Below are 23,030 nucleotides of genomic sequence, written 5' to 3' on the forward strand. Positions count from 1 at the left end.
CTGCATTTAGGGCAGTCCTGACCATGAACTCAGGATCTGATGTAGACCCCACGGAAGTCAATTGGTCGCGAATCCCTTGCAACCTGAGAAGGAAGGGATCTATCTCCTCTCCTTTTTGCATCTGGTATTGTCTCAGCTGATTTTCTAATAGCATCTTCCGTTGCATGGAAGAGCCCTGGTACAAGGTGGTCAAGGTCTCCCACATCTCCCTTGTTGTTTCCTTCTCAGCAATGTGTGGTACTACATGATCTTTGACCCCGTCTAGGATCATGCACTTTGCCTTCACCTGGGCCTCCTCGTACTTCTTTGCCGCATCAGCGTCAACCAAAACAGCAACCACTTTCAAGGCATAGTCCTTGATGCGATGTTTATCTAGGATTGTCAAGATCCTAGCCTTCCAGATGACAAAATTGGATGCTCCGTCCAATCTGTCCTGATCCCTCAACCCATTCATTGCCATCTCTGCTCAAGAATAGAATTGGTTCTCTTCTCCCTCTCCTATTGTTGATCTAGTATGACTTGGATCTGGATTCCTTGGGTGCAAGAAACCCTCTAAGGAACAAGCTCCTCTCTAGACTCCCTCTGAGTCCTGATTTCCCTCTCGGAAATCCTCTGGCCAATTGTCGAATCGCTCCTCTCCAATCCTCCTTTGCTTCTGCAACCCGGATCTAGATTTCTTGTCTAGAAATCTGTCAAGGCAGTGATTTCCTCTACCTTGGCTTTGTCTCCACAGACACTGTTCTGCACCAACAGAAACAGCGTCCCACTAGCTCCTCAAAATCAAATCTACTCTGCTTCCTCAGCCCCGGCAACTGACTGATTCGAACCTCTCAACTCTACGCTGGCCCAGAAAGATGACGCAGTCACTGCGTGAGCTCCTCTCTAACTCTGCGTCACCCTCTGGCATCACTCCTCTGGCCCTGCGTCACTCATGCAGTTGCTCCTCTGCCTATGAAACAGCGTTGTCACTCGGGACAGTTGCTTCTCTGCAACAAATTCTCTGGATCTTCTCGGCTGGTGTCTTCAGTCTCCTATAGTCTACAATGCTCTAATACCATGTGAAAATATCTGAATCTACACCAGAAATCCTACTGCAATCACTGGTTTATCATCTCCTACTTGTTCTTTACATTCAACAAGTTATTTAATTACTTAAACAGCGATGAAAACACTATTGCAGCCTACACATATGTACAGATCATGAACTGAATAAACTGAGACAATCACACAAGGGACACCGTTATTTTTGGACAATCGTCCCCGGAAAAACCCAATTCGGGAAAACCGGTGCAGCATATAGAGGGTTTGTATTATTAAGCAAATTCTTGAATACAACTAGGGTGCCAAATGCGGCTCACCCAACAGAGAATAACCTTGGCAGAAGTACCTCTATCAGGAGACAGATATTTCGGCAAATCCAGCAACTGGATGATCAAACCCCACGGATGACATTGTTGTCCCCAGTGTTGGTCAACGATGACTGCTCCAAGCTTTGCGCTGGGACTGCATCACCTCCTCTAGGCGTTGTGTCACCCTCTCAATGAGCCTCCCTTGCTCAGAAATTTGATATGCTGAATTGCTCTCTCTCTGCCCCACAGAAAATCCCCAACGTTGCCTCTAAGGGCCTGTGTCAGCGCCTCCAGCTTCTGCGTCACCTGCGTCATCTCCTCTAGCCTCTGCGTCACCCTTTCTGGAGTTGGGTTGTCTCTCCTAGTGTTGCTCTGCCTCTCTGCTATGTATTCTTCGGCCTTGGATTGAGGTCCCTTTGCTGAATTGCCCCTCACTGCAACTCAGATCACTAGCTCGATTTTCTCAGGAAACCTCGCCCCAGAAAAATCGAACTCTTTGATCTCTTGGTGTCTCTCCAACTGACCCTCAAGCCTCCTCTTATACTTTTCCTTTTGATGAATCAATGGCCGAGATTAAGTCCCTAATCAACGGCTAAGATTAGAACAGGCTTGATCCTTGTCACTTAGAACTTTCTCACCCATATTCTTACTAATACACATTAATATTTTTATTTTCCTAAGTTTAGACTTAGGAACCCGTTAAAAATATTAATTATTTTAATAACTCCTCATCCGAGTGGAATTTCTCCAAACGATTTATGTGTCTTGGAGATCTCATGTGTTTTAGCCCCTCCACAAAATTTCGGAGCTACAGCTCATCCGATGCTACCACAAATCAACATATTTTGCCATTGGAGAATATTGCATAACAGAGCTTTGCCAATATCAGGCAAGCAGTGGTATTTCTCAAATTGTTAGAGAAATAATAATAAAACTCTCGTCTTCTGAACTGGTTTTCCCCACATTGGGGTTTTTCCAAGGACATTTGTCCAAAAATCTTGGTGTCCATAATTTTTGTGTGCGCATTATTTTCTCAACACATGAATTTTATTTTTGAAAATTGCAATAGCGAATTAATCGTTATTTGTCGTAAAAATTTCTAAAGACAAATAAACTGGACTTCAAGCAGCAACAGAGCATCATACATACACGTGGGCACCTTCAACACCCACAGCATTCTAGCACTTTGCCCTACATTGATGACTTTTATGGGATGATGCACCTATTGACCATTGAAGATCACTTGAAGACTCCATGCCCGAGGACATGTCAGAAATTGCATGTACCATCAGAGTTTTTAAGCTCTTTCTTCTTCCTCCTATCTTCTTCTCTATCGTACTTAGATTCCGCAAACACTGCGGGGATGTTGTAAAGTGATGCTAGCATGACGAAAAGAGTCATGTAAAAGGCCTAGATAACTTGGGACATTTTCATCAAGTGAGTTTACTTTGGGGAGTTTTTTTTACTTGGTTAATTATTTGTGCTTTACAGCGCGTAATAATTAATTGAGATTTTTCTCCCAGTTATAACCCCAAAGCCGGAGTGCGGCTTGATAGTAAGGCCTTGTGTGAGTCCTAGTGTCTAGAGTCATTATATATTACCATGCTAGATCGCTCATAAAAATTCGCGGAATTTGATTAGGTCTAAGGGTCATTTTTTTAATTTTTTAAAATTTCCCGCGGGATCGAAATTTTAATAAATTTTGTATGTAAATTGTAATAAGTGATATCTAGAGAAGTTGTATGGGGTATTTGTGCTCAAAATTACACCCCTTCCCCTCAACTTTCTACTAAGACACACGTTGAAGTGGTGAAAAATCACTTCTACCCCCGAAAAACCCACATTTTCCTAAGTTTGGTGGGAAAATGAGAAATAATAACCCAGAAAATAAAAAGTGGAGAAAAATAATAAAAAATTCCACATGCCAAATGACATGGAAATTGTGGAAAATAAAGTCAATTTAAAAGTGGGTCAAAGGGGTGAGTTGGCAACCACATGGCACAAGAATTTGAGAACATGTAGAAAATCATTTTGTGGGCTAGATTTGGTGGAACGCACATCCTTTGGGCAGCTCAAATTTCTTATGGAGATTAACGCATAGCATAGGAGATTTGGGGAAATATTTGGTTGAGACATTTGTGGGAGTATGTCTCCACTATTATTCACATTTCCTTCCACTTGTATGCACATCTCCAAGGCAGCTCAACGCACAGCACTTCATCCTTCACGCTGGCAGCAGTTTAATGCAGTTTTGAGGAGCAGATTTGGGAACAACTTATAGTGGTGTCATTCCATGAGTTTTCACTGGATATTTTCATGGGAATATGCTGCCTTTTCCACCCACACTTGGCACAGAAACAAGGGAACAAATTTGGCACATGGGATTGAAGGGAAAATGCTGCCACATCTCAAATTCATCCTCTACACTTGGAATTCGAATTTCCTTTGAGATTTCCACCATTCTCCACTTGGCATTGGGGTTTTACATTGGGATTTTCTCCCATAACTCTACTTAAATGAACCTTGGCTCTCATTTTGTAATCTTGATATGAGCTCTTGTGCTTGTGGAAGCTCTACTACTTTGTACACTTTTAATATCAATAAAGACTTTGGGGTTTCATTCATGAGAAGTTCTTCCTCCTTGAGCATGGTATGGACTTGTGTTGATTAATTGTCTTTATTTCCTTTTACATGTGCTATATGTTTAATGCTTCTATATGCTTTTGGAAGATGTATGGATGTAGAGCTATCTTGCATCAATACATGATTTAAAAAAATTTGCTCTAGATTTAGATAGTCCTAGTTGATTTCACATAAATCTCTAGGCCTCATTTTTCATTGCTCATTTTTTAAATCCATATGTGGAGCTAAGCTTTGGTTGAATTGTGCAGAAGGAAAATCTCTTGTTGGATCAATGATCAAGCATGAGGGGAAGTCTTTGGAGAGACCAACCAAGTCTTTGGAGAGACCAACCCACTCTTGATATGCTCTTGAAGGAACTTTCATTTGTTCTTTGAGCCTCGTAGCCTAATCTTATGAATTGTCTTGTAGGGGTGCTAGCCATAGCTTGTATACAAGTCAAGTTATTTCAAGTTTAATATTTTAAATCATTCTCTCATAAAATATTGTGCTTCATTGTTGTAATCCGTTATTCAAGAGCTTAATGATGGCTAAGCAAAGAGGAGAGTTTACTCATACTCTTTAGCTTAGCCCTTGTAGATTATATAGTATATACATTTCGTTGTCTTGAATAATTTTCCAGCTAATTCTTGATTTGTTTTGCAGCCCTACTAACTCATTTTTGTGGCAGCTTGAAGGAGCATTTATTTGAGACATCTAACACATTTTTGCATGATCTATTGGCATAGAGTTTGCAGCCTTCTTTGTGAATATTTGCAGCCCCCTTAGTGACTGTTTGCAACCCCATTTGTTGTTGTCCAAAAGGTCCCAAAGGCTGTCACTTATCCTTAGCTAATCGTGTGCTTGAGGGAGGCTTACCCTCTCCTCCTTCCACATTTCTTCTTGGTTATTGAATGCTGCAATTTCTGGGGCAGAATTCTGCCATAAGTTTCCAGTTTATAAGAAAGGATCACTGGCATCTTGCAGCCATCTCCCTTTTGTAAAAATGTGTTCCTATTTCCCAAAGGAAGGATCCTAGCGCCTAGAGGTTGAATTTTATTTGAAAAAAATCCCCAAATCTTGAAGTTTTTCTCTCACATACAAAAGAAATTTCATCATTGTAATTTTCTCTTTAATAAAAGATTAATTTTCTTGTGAGGGAGCTTGGGAATTTTCCCATGGTATCCCTTCTCCCCATTTATAGGAATGATTTTTGCTTGTGGATCGACAAATCTCTTTAGTTTGGTTTCTCTTATACTCTTATGCTAGCCTCATTGTTAATCTCATTCATGACTAGTCTCTTAACATAACACTCATATCTACTTTCATTTTGCATAAATTGAGCTTGGTTTAGTTTTCCATTTCCATTTCTTGAATACTTGTATTGTGCAATCTATTACAACACATGAAATTTTTCTTTTGCGCAAGCAAGTACTTTACATTTTATTGGCAAGCTTAGACTAGTTTATTTATCATCTACCTGGTTTCACAAGTCCCTTGAATACATTGCTTCATCATCTTATTGTCAACTCATGTTTATGTGGCATTTTGATTATTGTTGATGTCTCTTAAAGCATTCATGTGTCATTTCAATTGAAGCAATTTGGCATCTATTTCATTTACTTGCAAGCAATCTATTTGGAACATGTGGAGCTACACTAAGCTAATTTTCACTTTCACTTTCCCATTGAAGATATTGGTACCATTTACTTGAGCATTACCTCTTATTTTGAAGCATTGATATCATATTTTTCTCTGGAAGCAATAACATTTACTCAAGCATCTCATTTAGGCATCCTAGTATAGACTGGCATATCTAAAACTTACCTCCAAGGATAAGCTTGGTTGTATAGACAATATAGGACCAAATTTTCCTAAAAATTTCTTCTGATTGGTACGGAGTAAGGTAAAGTATGTGACCTTGCAGCTATGAAGGTGCCTTTGTCCCCTTGTAGGAACGATGTCACATACAATTTGTAAGGATTAGGGGAAGGGTATCGTTAATGAAAGACTAGTGCCTCCTCAGGCCCTCTTCCTTGCAAGTCACCCCAATCTTTACCCCATGGTAAGAACTTTGAAAGGAGAATTTTCACACTTTAGGATAGGCATATAGAATAAAATTAACCAAGATAATTGAATTCCACATAGATAGGTTGCACATCATTTTAAATTAATCATCTTGTGAGCATTTTAAGTTTTACTTGCAATATTATTATCCAATGTACTTGTCATTTTGATGATGAATTGGCTCATTATTATTTGATGTCATTATATCTTGTTATTTGAGCATTTCTTTTACAAGTACAATCTTCATTTATATTTTGCAAGTCTTGATCTAACATTGGTTTACATGATTGCTTATCATTGTATTTTGAATTTCCATTTGAGCAAGTACTTGTCATTTACTTTAAGCAATTATTTGTTTAAGCAAATCTATACTCTTTATCCTTTGAATATATCATTGAAATATTGCTCATATATTTACTTGCGTGTTACATCTTGACATCAAGTTATCTTTGATAAGTTTTCCATTAACCTTAGTCTCCTAGAACCTCACATTTCACTTTATTAACCTCTTTTAGGGACCACCCCCTCTAGCTTAACTAGGAGAGAGAGAGTTTTAATGGAGAGAGTTGGGCTTAGGTGACACCAGTAGAGCAAGGAGATATTCTTTATGTCTGTTAGGATGAGGACTCTTCCTTGGACGAGTCCATGGGTTCATACGATGATACCTTAGAGGAGCACGAGCAGTCATATGGAGTTGATGACATTAGCCCAGATATGCATCCATGTGTGGTGGAGGAGTACGAGGAGTAGTTGATTGTTCCCATGTGGGAAAGAGATCAAGGAGCAGATGAGCGGTGTTGACCACTACGTGTCAACGACCCAGAAAAGTACATCCCCTTTTTTCGCAAAAGGGATAGCGCCTGATCGATGTGTTCGTGTCATCCAGCTACCATCATCAACCTGAGGATCATGTTATAATGTAAACCCATTCTGCATGTATATGATGTAAATTATTTCAGCAGATCCGTGTCATGTATGTAATTGCCTAGGTAAACCTACTTTTTTGGTGACGATCTACAGTCCGGGAGGATTTTTGTCTTACCAATCCATTCTCGGATGGTCGGCAAAGATTTCCTTCAGTCTTATCCCAAAGTCGAAATGTATTTTGTCACTGAAATCTTAGTCGAATCCTAGTGTTTTAGATCGAGTCTATGTAAAAGTGATTTGAGAATAATCCTAACTATTTGGTTAGGTTATTTTATTACAAATTGCTTGGTCTGTTGGATTATATTTGTGTCGCAGAAATGGGTAGTCTGTGAGGGTCTATCACAAATAGGTTTTTCCCCTTGAGATGTAAAAAAATATGAAAATTATGATGTAAATGTCTTAAAGGTTGGAAAAATAATTTATCCCCTCATAGGTTAATTAATTAAATTTTTTGGCCAAAAATTAATTAAAATCCTAAGTCAAAAATTTAATTAATTCCAAGTCCTAGGTAAATTTAAATTCTCCAAATGCAAAATTCATCGATCCTTAAAATCAAAGTTTAAAAGGTCCCAAGGCTAAGGTAAATTAATTATTTTGCTAAATTCTGAGCCTTTGGTCCCTGGGGAATAAGTCAAAGTCAAATTTTCTAGGAGATTAACTCAAACCATTTATTTTTGAGTTAATTAAAATGCATTTAATTGAAAAATTCAAATTTCATCAAGAATTTAAAATTTTGACGGATGAGATTAAAAAAAATTTTGATCCTCATTAACGGTCGAGATTGCTTTGACGAGGATCACTTGAACGGCCGTTGGAGGATTTATCTTTAAATAGGAAGTCATTTGTCAATCGAATCATCCGACGTTTGAGTCGTGTGCTAAGCAAAAAGCTCTCGTGTAAAATTTTATCTGGATAATAAAGAAAGGTTTTGGGGTTAATCTTCGTCGGTGTTACTTTTCATGGAAAGACTGTAAGATGTGTCGTTTTTCATGTGTAATTTTTTTTAGCCATTGATAATAGCTTCTGAAAAGTGATTTGAGTAAAGGTATCTTGCTCAGTCGTTGGGGTTTAAGTGATAATTTAAATTTTGAATATAATAGCAGGTATCTCTATTTATCTGAATTTTATTATCATTTTCTCACTCTATTTTGATGGTTGGATTGAGTTTTGCAGGAAAATCTTGATTTTTAGATCATCGAACATTTAGGGAAGTTTTTAGTTGAACCAGCCAACTCTCGATCCGTGTTTTCTGAAGAGCCCAGCTTAATTTGATCACGGGTTTATCATAAGATTTTTTGTGGTGATGCATGGAGGGTTTTGAGCTAAGCACCTCCTATAAAATTTAAAAATTTAACTTTTTATGTGCGAAATTGATGAATCTGGCTGTTGAGAGCCTTAGATTATCAGACCTGGGAGCGGATCTGGACCCACACTTCTCAGATCTGATAGATATATTATTCATGTGCATAGATCTATAAAGTTTTTGGGTTTTTTGACTTGGGTTTCTGGGGTTTCATTTATTTTTTTGGTATGTCTGGGTTCTTGGTGTTTTTTTTCAGGAACAGGTTGCAAATCTGAAGGTGAAATTTGATTTGAAGCCAGATCTAGGCCCTGGAGGGTAAGATCTGGCTTCAAAACCAGCTTTTGCAGGGTCATTATTTTTTTAAGTCCAAGGGTTTTAAATTTTTTAAATCTGGAGACGATTTTACAGGGGTTTCATTAATAAATCTGAAGCAGAACATACCATCTTAATCAAAAAAAAATTGGGTTTTATTGGGCCACCATTTTCCATTTTGTCTGCTACCTGGGGTTTTTGTTTTGCAGTTTTGCTACAGAAATTTCGAAATTTTTTAGGGAAAGTCTCTTATTTCCTTTGTCTGCCTATGTTTTGAAAACCCTTCGAAAATTTTCCATTCTCCTTGCTACTCTTCAGGTTCGATCCTTTGTTGCCCAGTGCTTACATTCATTCTTCAAACCGATGTCCATTGCTACAGCTCCACGTCCCTCAAGCGCTGCCCACATTGCTGAGTCAACCTGCAGCTCCCTTTCTCGTTGTATCTTCTGCCTTTGACCTGCACACTGCCCCGTTAACCCTCTTCCTTCACTAATTCAATATTGCATTGCATCTTGCATTAGTTAAGTCTTGCATTCATTCTTTATTGATCATTGGAATCATGGACTAAATCTATAGTTGCAAGTTTGTTGCATTTGGAATAACATCTTTTCTCTTCCTTGCAATTTTCTTAAAATTTACTGCTCATATCTCTGATTGCCTTGATCATTTTCTAATATTTCCTTGCAAGATCTCATCAAGTATTATTGCTCATATTCTAGTTGCTTATAATCCTTTGATTCATTATACTAACAGCCTTCTTGCAACAACTTGTCTAGTAACTTGAAGCTTTTCATATTTGTGCAACTGATATCATATATTTTGAGCATTGTTCATTAGGCACTGGTCTATATTTGTTGATCTCGTTGTTGCCTCATTGTTCTTAATTGCTTCATCTTGTTAAGCTATATTTTGCCCAAAACTTGCTAATTCATTATGATTCAAGTTGTCTAGAAAGGTAGTGATCTTCCCCTTTGATCTCCTAGGACTTGTTGCTTCAACAAGTTTTCCCCTTTCATCTATCTTTAGGGACGACCCCCCTTAGCTTGTTTAGGAGAAAGCTAGAACGGAGTGAGTAGGGATCAGGATGACAGCCCCTGCTCTGAGCGTTGCGCCTTAGGTGTACACTTTGGGCGACAACATTTTTTGACGCGAGTTTTTTTGTCCTTGGTTTCCTCGACATTGTTTTAATCATCTCATCTTTTCCGCCATTCATTAGCCCGTCAAGCATCACAATATTTTTTGGCGCCGTTGTTGGGGACCAATTATTGGGCCTTGGCTCTACGACATTCATCTTTCATCTTTCTATCATTCATTTTTGCTAGCAACGCCAACACTTTTTGGCGTCGTTGCCGAGGATAGAGTTTTTCTATCCTTGGTTTCCTCACGACATTTTTCTAATCATCTAATCTTTCATCATTTCATATCCCATCAGCACAACATTTCCTGGCGTCATTTGATATTTTCATCGCTTTATCTTTTGTCATCTCATTAATCGTTTCATCTGCACTATTAGCACCTGGACATTTCGGTTCGTTCTTGTTTGGGTGGCGACTCCACTATTCATCCATTATTTCTCAGACAAGAAGCCCTCCCTTATATCCACCTTTTTTTCCTTTTGGATCCTAGAGCTAGATTCATGTTCAAGTGGCGACTCCACTTCTTTCATTTCTTACAAGAATTTCTACTAGAAGCTCGCTTCTTGTGGATCTCTTGATTTTCTTGAGCAGGGGTCTCTCTCTAGCATCCATTTGATCCAAGTCATCACAGATGACTTGTTTAACCCGTGTCATTTTACTAATTTTCTCCATGATATGCCGGAAGAGGCCATTCATAAATTGCCTTTGTTCTCGGGTGGTGATTCAATCGCTGCTAGAAAGCATCTATCTAGGGTTACTCATACAATAATCAGATATTGTAGTTCTTCCCAATATAAACATGAAGATGTCAAGATGCGTCTATTTGCCTTTTCTTTAGAGGGTGATGCTTTGAATTGGTTTCATAATTGTCCTGAAGATTCTTTCGCTTCTTTACAAGACATCATCAATGCTTTTGAAGATAGATATGGAGATCAAGGTGGTTCGCCTTGTGCCCCTAATACTATGCAACAGGATGAAAGTGATATCGTAAAGGATCCAATTGTCAATGAAATACTTCAAGACAATTCTCCATATCAAAATGCATCATATTGCAGGCATTGTGATTGTTTTCATGATGAATCCACTTGTACCGTTGCAAGACGAATCCATGATAGTGGAAAAGCAGGAACAAGTTGTCAAATCAGTGTCGACAATGAAAGGGAAAATGATAAGCATCTTATAGAAGAACTAAAGCAGTTGGTTAAAGACGTACAGTTCAGTGAAACGCAACTGGTAAAAAATATGGAGCTTAGTCAAGAAAAATTAATAGCTAATTACGCCTAGGATATGAGAACTTTGTACACTCAATTGGAAAAACGTGATGAGGAGGTGGAAATCATGAAAATTAAACACTCTGATCACGTGGCCACCATAGTAGAAAAGTGTGCTCAAAATATGAAGGCTATGAGAACCGACATGCAGAGTCATCATGAGAAAGAAATGAGTACTATCCAAGAAAGGACTTCCATGCAAAACTATTTACTTGTCATGAGAGAAAAACATGCTAAGGAAATGGAAACCATGAAAGCTAATCATGACAGAGAAATGAGCTCTATGCAAAATTGCTTGATGACCATAAAAGAAGATAATGACAAAGTAATAAAAGATATGGAAGCTGGTCAGATATGTCTTCAGAATAAGTTATTGACCATGGAGGAAAACCATGCCAAGGAAGTCAGTGCTATGAAGGTTGAACACTCTAACCAGATGGACGCCATAACAATACAGGTACAGAAATTTCAGCATCAGTCAGAGGATGAAAGAAACAAGGAAATGTCAACAGATCATAAGCCTCCTTGTCTACTGCAGCAAGCTCCATCTTATTATGAGGAGGTCATTTGTTCCATTGAAAAGTGGCTAATTGAAGGTGACCCGGATAAAATGGAAATTAATAAGAATTAGGTTGATGCTCACATGGTTAATCCACCAGTCATAAAAGATCAAGTTATAACTCATGACACCTGTGAGACTGATCCATCATTCTTGACAAAGAAGATGTAGAATGAAGAAAGACATGTCATGCATATCTTACATACTTCATCTAAGAGTTTTGAAGCAGAATGTTCCACATCATCAGTGATACAACCTGCCACAAAGAAAAAGCGCAAGAGAAAGAGAATGAGAAAGCGGTTTGATGCATCTGATGGCCGCGAGCAACTTGATTTTCGAATAGGAAAAAGTCCTACCATGTGCAGGATTGGACATGGCACATCTGAGAAACAGCCAACAGATTTGCCTGAAAGCAGGCAAATGCTCAGTATGCACTATATTGAACACATCTAATGCCATGGGGCATCTTTGTATTGTATTTCTAACCCTACACCCTTTATTTTAGTGTTTTATTTTGTAGGTAGATGTTTTTCATGTTATTAGGATAGTTAATAAATGAAGAGCTTATACATTTCTTGTGCGTAACGTTATATGATGATTTTTGGATGGACACTACTTATGTTATATTGTGTGTTGCGTGGATGCAAATTTTGGATTCTCACATTCCTCCGGTGCAACAACGTGTCCCCAAGTAGAGCCAAATGTTGACCACTACGTGTCAACGACCCATAGCAGTACACTTTTTCGCAAAAGGGATAGCGCCTGATCGATGTGTTCGTGTCGTCCAGCTATCATCATCAGCGTGAGGATCATGTTATAATGTAAACGCATTCTGCATGTATATGATGTAAATTATCTCAGCAGATCCATGTTGTGTATGTAATTGCCTAAGTAAACCTACTTTTCTAGTGACGATCTACATTCTGGGAGGTTTTTTGTCTCCCCAATCCATTCTCAGATGGTCTACAGAGTTTTCATTCAGTCTTACCCCAAAGTCGGAATGTATTTTGTCACTAAGATCTTAGGCGAGTCCTAGTGTTCTAGATCGAGTCTATGTAAAAATGATTTGGGAATAATCTTAACTATTTGGTTAGGTTATTTTATTACAAATTGTTTGGTCTGCTAGATTATATTTGTGTCGCAAAAATGTGTAGTCTGTGAGGGTCGATCACAAATGGGTTTTCCCCTTTGAGATGTAAAAAATATGAAAATTATGATGTCTTGAGGGTTGGAAAAATAATTTATCCCCTCGTAGGTTAATTAATTAAATTTTCTGGCCAAAAATTAATTAAAATCCTAAGCAAAAAATTTAATTAATTCTAAGTCCTAGGTAAATTTAAATTCTCCAAAGGCAAAATTCGTCGATCCTTAAAAATCAAAATTTAAAAGGTCCCGGGACTAAGGTAAATTAATTATTTTGCTAAATTTAAAGCCTTTGGTCCTTAGGAGTTAAGTCAGTCAAATTTTTGAGGAAATTAACTCGAAACTTTTATTTTTTAGTCAATTAAAATGCATTTAATTGAAAAATTCGAATTTCCTCAAGAATTTAAAATTTCGACGGATGAGATTAAAAGAAATTTTGATCCTCATCAACGGTCCAGATTGTTTTGACGAGGATCACTCGAACTAGCCGTTGGAGGATTTATCTTTAAATAGGAAGCCATTTGTCAGTGGAATCATCCGACCTTTGAGTCGTGTGCTAAGCGAAAACCTCTCGTGTAAATTTTTATTCGGATAATAAAGAAAGACTTTGGGGTTAATCTTCGTCGGTGTTACTCTTCATGGAAATACTGTAAGATGTGTCGGTTTTCATGTGTAATTTTTTTTAGCCATTGATAATAGCTTCTGAAAAGTGATTTGAGTACAAGTATCTTGCTCAGTCGTTGGGGTTTAAGTGATAGTTTAAATTTTGAATGTAGTAGCAGGTATCTCTATTTATCTAAATGTTATTATCATTTTCTCACTCTATTTTGATGGTTGGATTGAGTTTTGCAAAAAAATCTTGATTTTTAAATCATCGAGCATTCGAGGAAGTTTTTAGTTGAACCAGCCAACTCCCGATCCGTGTTTTTTGAAGAGCCCAGCTTAATTTGATCCCGCGCTTATCATAAGATTTTTAGTGGTGATGCATGAAGGGTTTTGAGCTAAGCTCCTACTTTAAAATTTAAAAATTTAATTTTTATGTGCAAAATTGATGAATCTGCCTATTGAGAGAGATTATCAGATCTAGGGGCGCAGTTGGACCCACACTCCTTAGATCTGATAGATCTGTCATTCCTGTGCATAGGTCTATAAATTTTTTGGGTTTTTTTACTTGGGTTTCTGGGGTTTCATTTATTTTTTATGTATATCTGGGTTCTGGGTGTTTTTTTTTCAAGAACAGGTTGCAGATCTGAAGGTGAAGTTTGATTTGAAGCCAAATCTAGGCCCTAAAGGGTAAGATCTGGCCTCAAAACCAGCTTTTGCAGGGTCATTATTTTTTGAAGTCCAAGGGTTTTAAATTTTTTAAATCTGGAGACGATTTTACAGGGATTTCATTAATAAATCTGAAGCAGAACATACCACCTTAATCAGAAATTTATGCGTTTTATTGAGCCACCATTTTCCATTTTGTCTGCTGCCTGGGGTTTTTGTTTTGCAGTTTTGCTGTAGAAATTTCGAAATTTTTCAGGGAAAGTCTCTTATTTCCTTTGTCTGCCTATGTTTTGAAAACCCTTCGAAAATTTTCCATTCTCCTTGCTGCTCTTCAAGTTCGATCCTTTGCTGCCCGGTCCTTACATTCATTCCTCAAACGGTTGCCCATTGCTACAGGTCCATGTCCCTCAAGCGCTACCCACATCGCTCAGTCAACCTGCAGCTCCCTTTTTCACTGTATCTTCTGCCTTCGACCTGCACGCTACCCCGTTAACCCTCTTCCTTCACTAATTCAATATTGCATTGCATCTTGCATTAGTTAAGTCTTGCAATCATTCTTTATCGATCATTGGAATTGTGGACTAAATCTATAGTTGCAAGTTTGTTGCATTTGGAATAACATCTTTTCTCTTCCTTGCAATTGTCTTAAAGTTCACTGCTCATATCTCTGATTGTCTTGATCATTTTCTAATATTTCCTTGCAAGATCTCATCAAGTATTATTGCTCATATTCTAGTTGCTTATAATCCTTTGATTCATTATACTAACATCCTTCTTGCAACATTACTTGTCTAGTAACTTGAAGCTTTTCATATTTGTGCAAGTGATATAATATATTTTGAGCATTGTTCATTAGGCACTGGTCTATATTTGTTGATCTCGTTGTTGCCTCATTGTTCTTAATTGCTTCATCTTGTTAAGTTATATTTTGCTCATTTAATAAAACACTTGCTAATTCATTATAATTCAAGTTGTCTAGAAAGGTAGTGATCTTCCCCTTTGATCTCCTAGGACTTGTTGCTTCAACAAGTTTTCCCCCTTTCATCTATCTTTAGGGACGACCCCCCTTAGCTTGTCTAGGAGAAAGCTAGAACGGAGTGAGTAGGGATCAGGGTGACAGCCCCTGCTTTGAGCGCTGCGCCTTAGGTGTACACTTTGGGCGACAACAAGCGACTAATGATTTAGCATAGAGAGCACATAGAGGAGCATGAGTCATGGCGAGTCATTGACATCAGACCAGATTCATATGATGAGCAGTCTGTGGGTCCTAGGAGAGACATTCAGGATAGTGTGTCACCAGTGATGAGTCAGCATGAGCAACATATGATGGAGCGTGAGTCAGCTGAGGAGGATGAGGCGCACAATATGCATGATGAGCCTTTTTGGGAGAGCCAGTTGGAGGTTCATATTGAACCTGTGATGATGGAGGATGAGCAGCCACCCTTGGGGTCAGTCGTTGATGAGGAGAAGACAGATGTACAGATAGCTGGCAGGGTGACGATGTTCGCTAACACTTGTCCTCAGGAGATGCTGGAGTATGACAGGACAGTTTGGCAAGAGATTGGTGGATTGGAAGAGCGTGGAGTTTCCTATCAGGCGAGGGAGATGGCAGTGCATCCATCTTTGGGTCTACCCATTGATGAGGTGCAAACAGGTGTAGTGGTAGCTAGCCGAGCTGCAACATTTTCAGGCAGCAGCCCTCTCCAGGAGTACATAGACAGGGCTTGCAGCACAGCTTGGCTACTTGTACCCATTACAAGGAGAGAGGCAAGACTTTCTCGATGGATATTGTTGACCAACCAAATAGGGCAGCATGAGTTGAGCATGGACCAGCATCAGCATAGTAGACTTGTTCCTTACACAGGAGTCCATGACTTAGACTGGCGGGAGATCATGAGTTGTTATCCTATTGATGGAGTATCATCCTAGTCAGGAGCAGTGTACTGCAGGAGCCCTTAGAGGTGTGGGATATTACATGCTCCAGTCGACAGCAGAATGTGGGTTGGCCACTCATCAGTATCTCAGCACAACATTAGTATGATGAGACTGACCTTGGGGTATGCCAAGGATTGGATTGGAGAGAGGTGATGAGCTGGTACATAGTTGGTAGGGCAGCATTCACAGTCGAAGCTACAACACAGCAGGAGCCATGGAACATTAATGCTCCTTCTTGGTGGCATTGAGATCCAGGTGGATCTACTAGCAGCAGGTTGAGTCAAAAATGGACATGAGATCCAGGTATTGGAGGATCCAGTGATGTTTCGATATCTTGGAGATGTGACATGGACCAGTGGTTCGTATGGGATTCGGGCATTGGGTCTCAGTGGCGTTGGGCCAACGGGTTGGTCCACATATTTGGATTGCTTGAGGGCAAGCAATCTTGGGGCAGGAGGACTTTCATGTCCCCATTTTTATTCTTCTTCATAGTACAGCCAGGGTGGATTTCCAGGACAGGGGATGGCCAGGTCAATGGAGCAGGTTTATGTCATCAGGGGTCCCACTGGAATTTTGAGAAGTTTTTATGGGATTTGATGGCATTCGCTTGGCAAATTCCATCACCAGCACAGTTTGCTTTTCATTCCGTTGCATTCCGACAACTTTCTAAAATTAGCATTATTATTGGGCATAACTTAATTAATTATGCTCGAGGTGGCATTCCGGGGAGATTAACTGATGGAACACCTTAGTGTAATAGCTTGTTGGGACCGGAACGAGAAGATCTACATGATGGGAGTTTCAGTGACCTGAGGAGACATGGTGGCCAATTTACCCTTTTCCCGCATTAAAATTAATGTTTTAATTAAAATAAAAGAGGAAAAAGTGCTCCATGATTAAAATAATAATAAAATAGAAGATTCTAGAGGAGTCCATCAGATCTATAAAAGAGGAGGAGGCCATTGGAGGACATCTTGGTTTTGACATTATTTCTTGTATGTGAGGTTGAGAACCCAGTTCTCTACTCCAACAGTAGCCCCAGGACAGAAACCCTCGGGTGATTCAATGAGAGTGGGCGAGCACCCATCTCTTCCCTTGGTGAATCCATTTAGGGTTCACAGGTTGCAGTGTATTGTTTTTCAGTTGTTTGGAGGCCGATTTGTGGCATTGTTGTAGATCTGTTTGAGGCCAGATTATCTCAGCTATATGGGTTGTATGTGTATGTAAAACCCTGGTTTATCTAATATAATAAAGCTGAGTATTTTCTGTTCATGGTGTTATGTGATTGTAATGCTTTCTTTGCTTAATTTTACATGGCAATCTTCTGTTAAATGCATGATTAGTTTTCCAAATTTTCTGCATTTGGGACATTACACAGTGGCCTACCCATGCCACCTCCTCCAACCAGCTCCTGCCAGAGAACACTAAGTGGTTCAGCAGCCTAGGTCTTGCGCACCTTCTCCATAAGTACCCAAGCCCTTAGAGAAGTATATTGGCACAAATAGTTGAAACATTGAGACTCTTGGGCCTCCTAGCACCAGCATCAAATGTCACATGTTCCTAGGCACCTCCTGCACACAGGACATTGGATCACTTTGTACCAGATTTGATGATTCTTCAGGATGACACACCTAGACCCAGCATGCCCCTAGGCTGACCTTGACACCAATTGATGGATGGTAGCTAATTTAGGGTCCAGATGAGGGTGGTCTCGCCTTCAGAGACTTGGGAGGGCTAGTTGCACCTGAGAATCCCTCAATGTTAGAGCAAAGGAGGCTACTTTGAGTAGTTAGAGACCTATGTTGCACGAAACTTCTAAGAACCCGGTGTTTCGGGACGTACTCATACCCAAAAATCTGAAACTTGATCGAAACTCGACCATCATGTAATCATTTATGAAAGTTAATATAAACTTGGTTTTCCTTCTAGATTGCCATCTATGGGTCTTATTCCCCTTTTTCTTGCAAGATAATGTGTTATTCACTTATTTATAAATTTATTTTTATATATATGAACATACATGATGTTTTAGTCGATGTTTCGACCGACATTTCCACTTTTGGGAGGTGACGTTTCTAAACGTACCCATTTCGGAAACTCTGAAATGTTCCAGCACTTCGTGCAACTTAGTTAGAGACCCATGGAGACCACTTTGTGGTGCCCCAGCTGGATCTTGGGATCACATATGAGCCATTAAGGTGAATTTGAGGCACAACCCTCAAATGTTGATTTTTACATGCTTCTACATCACCTTTGACACCTCATATTAGTTGGACATGGCATTTGGAGCTCATTCTTAGCATGACATCAGCCCTAGAGAGCTAGCGGCTCACACATGTGGGATAATTACGGCATTTATTGTTGAAGCTAGTGGGTTGGCTTGTAACCCAAGGTTATGTTATGGACAAACTTGTTTCTAGGGGGGATTTTAGGCTAATTAGCTCTTGTCCTCCTCATATAAATAGAGGAGAGGATTATTCATTCCTAATCATCATCAATTGTAACTATTTCAGCATCCTTGAGAATTTTGGCCTTCTTGTCCAAGGTTACTTGGAAGCGGAAGCAGGAGCGGGGAGCGGGGAGCGACATTTTCAAAAGCTCCCGGTTTGGGAGCGAACTTTTATATATTACATATTTTAATATATTTTGATGCATATATATGTCAACAAAAGCATATAGAATGATGAATTAGCTATAAAAAGCATAAAAACATGGATTACACCATATAACATCAATCATCTAGAAGTTATAATCTTCATCAACCACGTCCACAAGTTACAAGTTCTCATTTATATAGCATGTAAGGGTGCACATAACCAAAATAGCATCAAGTGTAATCCGTTTTTGAACTGAAAATACATCAACAAATAGGCTCTAGATGGCCCCTCTAGCATCCCAAAAAAATCATGCTACAACAAATAGCTACCTATCATCAAAATCATTGCCTATCTTGGGGTCTTTGTCATTAATATCGCCCTCTAAGCAATTAACATAAGATAGAAAAAAATGTAGCATGTCAAGTCAAGATTATGTTTGAGTGACGGGTACATTTTTAATAGGGTCATGATACAGGAGTTCAACAACCAATGTCACTAACATGAAGGTACATAGAGGGCTTGGTGCTCTTGATTAAATGTGAGTCCCATACCCTAGTACATGACAAAATCCAATGGAAACATTGCAATCCCCCCATCTTGAAATCCTGAAATCCTAAAAAACTGATAACTCTATTGGATTTTGAGTGAGATCTAAAATTCTACTTTCTCCATATGAAATGCAATGAGGATGGAACCACTCTCAAACATCTGGAGTCATTTCATGGTAATGTTACAAATTTAAGTAAAAGCATCAAGAAATATCAAACACTAACAGTCTTTGAACCTAGGGATCTACCAAAAAGTCTACCAATCCTCGGTATTTCCCGAAAATTCTCCGTTACTCGGAAAATCCACAGAAGTCAAGTCAGGACCTTGTCGACCTAAGATCATGCCCAAGAAGATGCAAAAATCCACAGAAGTCAGGTCAGGACCTTGTCGACCTAAGATCATGCCCAAGAAGATGCAAAAATCAACCGAGAAAGGCAAAGTATCGAATGTGAACCACCACGACAGATTCTCTATCCCAATTGCTGATCTGAAGTATTCTGTTATTTTGTTGTGCATCATCTAACATTGACCCCATTTGTAGGATAATTGCTGTTAAAATCAGTAGGAATAAATATGAATGTGGTTTAGAGGGGGTTTAGCTTGTTAAGCAATTTGTTTTATCTTTTTTGTTTTACCTTATTTTGTACTGAATCTTTCTGGTTGCCTGTCCGAGATCAAGCAAGATCTCTTTATTGCTAATCATCTTCCTTACCACGGAGGTCTGATACATCAAAACTCTACACTGCAAATGTTTCATACAAAATCTATGCCTTTGGCAAATAATGTGGCAGTAGACACACATTACTGCAAAGTCCAACCCTACATGTTTTCAACTTGAAATCCTTTAGAAACTGTAATATCTGCAAATTCAAAACCTATGATAAAGATGCAAAAGCTACTGGTATTTATGTCTACAACTCACCGTCACAAGCTCGGATATTAGACGTGGAGATAATCCTGCAGCAACCAATTCTTTCTGAAGAGTGTGCCTTGGGTATTCATGGAGATCTGCCCATTTCAACATTTCATCCACTGTGTAAAAAATGGGACGTGAATCCTCGTAATAACGCAAGAACCTACTCAGGAGGTTCTGCAACCATAACCAGAAAGACACACATGCATTAATAACTTGATATTGAATCAATGTGATGCAAAGCCTTTAATCGTGTCCAAGCAAAAAGTAAAAAACAGTAAGAAAACACAGAAATATACATAATCTAATGAGCTTCATCTTGAAATTGCTATCGCAAAAACAAATAAATGGCTGAGGAAGAAACAATTCCAACTGAATAATAAATTGCTGATTTTGTTTGCAGCTTCAAGCTGCATTCAGTAGTTATTAATGATCCTATCCAGAGTGACTCAATAAAAGTCCAACTCGGTCAACCTTGCGAAGTAGAATATGACAATTATAGTTCCATGATAAAAAAATCCCCATTCACATTCTGTAATTGCTAATGATCCTATCAATAGTAACTTTAACTAAAGCCCAAATGGGTCAATCTTAGAAGTAGAATATGCTAATGATCCTATCAATAGTAACTTTTAATAACGCCCAAATGGGTCCACCTTAGAAGTAGAATATGGAAATTATAGTTTCAGGATTAAATTCCCCACTCAGACTCTGTATTGCAAATAATCCTGTCAAAACTCGAGACTAATTTTAATTAAAGTTCAATTTGGTTAACCTTATGAAGAACTTATGAGGAATTTATGAGATGTAGATTAGTTAGTTTGTGTGGGGTTTAGTTTTTGTTAGGTTTCAGGTTCTCAAATCTCATGGGGAGAGGTTGAGGATGGAAGCTACTTTGAATATTAAAACTATTAAAGGGCATCCAAGCCCGACCAATCTTCAAAGTTCGCACAATCTCGATAATAAACATCTGATTGTGAGTTGAACATTCTTCTTCCAATTCCATCAAATAAGCAGATCAGCCCTGGCCTAAGCTCAGCCTAGTAATTTAAAAACAAACCTTATAAAATAGAATATGAAAATTATAGCTCCAGGATGAAAATTCTCCATTCACATTCTGTAACTCACATTATGAAAATTCCCCACTCAATGTGACGAGATAGATTAAATACACCCGAAAACATCCAATTCATATGCTGAAACCTCCGTGAACTTATTAGTTATTTCCTGTAAACTCTAAGTCCCTATTCTAATTGATTTTGCCAAAAACTATACAGTCACCCTAGTTTTTGCAAAGATGACATAAATAATTGTAACACATATCCAACATCCAACAGGATCAATTGCCATAAATCATTATAAAACATATCAAATAGGTCAAATTAAAACATATCAAACAGGTCAAATCGGTTTAAGTGGATGTTGATAAAATATTTATATGGCAACAATTCGCATTACTCATTCAATCAATCAATGTAAACACAAGTATAGCTGCTAGTCATGGAATAATGCAAAGTTCAAATCTCTTAGAAATCAACTCACGGCGAAATGTGGGTTTAGCATTAGAATGTTGATTCCTGGGTGCGAGTTGATAGCTCCCAACAGATTGATCTTTTTTAAAGCACTTACCCGTAAACAATTTATGGTTTCAAAGAAAGAATGAAAAGGCTCTCACTCACAGAGACATAATCTTGCATCTTTAGCAGACTGATTCCATATCGCCAAAATATTAAAATGTTATTGATGAATGGAGTTATGATTGCAGGAAACCCAGATTTTCCTGCAGGGAAAGTTTTGAATATAAATTTCTTCCCATCCCATATCCCAAATTCACTGTCATCGTCGCTGCTCGTCTTACGTTTGAGGCCAAGCAATTCAGTATATTGAAGAGTGTGGAGATTTTTGGGATGTAAAATCGATCCTCCGGCTTCGAACTTGTCCCCTGCTAACTCAACCATCGCCATTCGTCCTCCCACAGTTGGGTTCTTTTCGAACACACTGATCTCCATCTGCGTCTCGTTGGTTTCTTGGGAATACTTTCTGAGGAAATGGGCAGCGGAGGATCCACCAATTCCACTGCCCACAATGCAAACCCGCTGGCTATCTCCATTCGTATGACCAATGAATTGAACCACCAACACGCTTATCATCCACGCCACTGTTTTCCATTCCATTGCCCGGTCTTCCTTCCCCATTGCTTCGTCCTTTACATGCGATCATTCATTCAACTTCTCTTCTTGGATGCAATGTCCTTGGTTTATCAGTGGAGCCATTTAGCCACCAGTATATCGCTCATCAAACCGGTCATCTTGGAATTTCATTGACTTGGCAAATAGGAGGTAACGCTGACTTGGCAAATAGGAGGTAACGCACATGCGATCATTCATTCAGCTTCTCTTCTTGGTTGCAATGTCCTTTGTTTATAAGTGGAGCCATTTAGCCCCCAGTATATCACTAATCAAACCGGTCATCCTGGAATTTCATTGACTTGGCAAATAGGAGGTAAAGCTATTGTCTTCTTAATCTCTACTCAAATTCGGTCGCAAATTTTTTTTTAATTTACGATAAGTACGAGTTAGTTATATAAATTAGTATATTTATATTTAAAATATTAATGTGGTGGCATATAAAGACTATTGTAATACAACTATTGTCTTATTAATGTACACATTTACTTGATTAATTATGTATAAAAATGTGGTTAATATATGAAAGCTATTGTAACATAAAGAATGTTTTATTAAGGTACTATCTTCAAGATAATGTTAGAGAGATTAATTTGGAAGGAGAAAAATGGTTTCAAACGCTTCAATAGTCATGAGTGGTTTTGGGAAAACTAGTATTCCTAAGGAATGCTAGCCCTCTAGGTTTGGCAGCTACCCTAGAAACAACAGTTTAAAGCAATTCAACAATTTCTTCTATGTGTAACAGATAAGAGAAAGATAATGGAACCAATCTGGAACTTTCATCTAATCCCTTGCTTGCTCTCTCTCCCCCTTGAGAGATCTCGCAACTCCTCTCCGTACTTAACCAGCTTGGAGAGTACTTGCACAAGTACAGCAACAAAGAACCGTCAAA

At 38.7% G+C, this 23,030-nt stretch overlaps 1 protein-coding gene across 1 annotated transcript in view; it reads right to left on the minus strand.

Moving 5' to 3' along the window:
• FCLY (farnesylcysteine lyase) overlaps positions 1–22,357 on the minus strand; it is a 93,820-nt gene extending 71,463 nt beyond the window's left edge. The window contains 3 exon segments of the mRNA XM_089394902.1: positions 19,962–20,129; positions 21,632–21,975; positions 21,978–22,357. Coding sequence (XP_089251028.1) covers positions 19,962–20,129; positions 21,632–21,975; positions 21,978–22,062 — 597 coding nt within the window. The 5' untranslated portion in view covers positions 22,063–22,357.
• Between the last annotated feature and the right edge of the window lie 673 nt (positions 22,358–23,030).

Source organism: Pinus tabuliformis, chromosome 1_2 (genome assembly GCF_031772625.1).
Source record: "Pinus tabuliformis cultivar Carrire ecotype Pingquan chromosome 1_2, CPIR1, whole genome shotgun sequence".
Classification (NCBI taxonomy): domain Eukaryota; kingdom Viridiplantae; phylum Streptophyta; class Pinopsida; order Pinales; family Pinaceae; genus Pinus; species Pinus tabuliformis.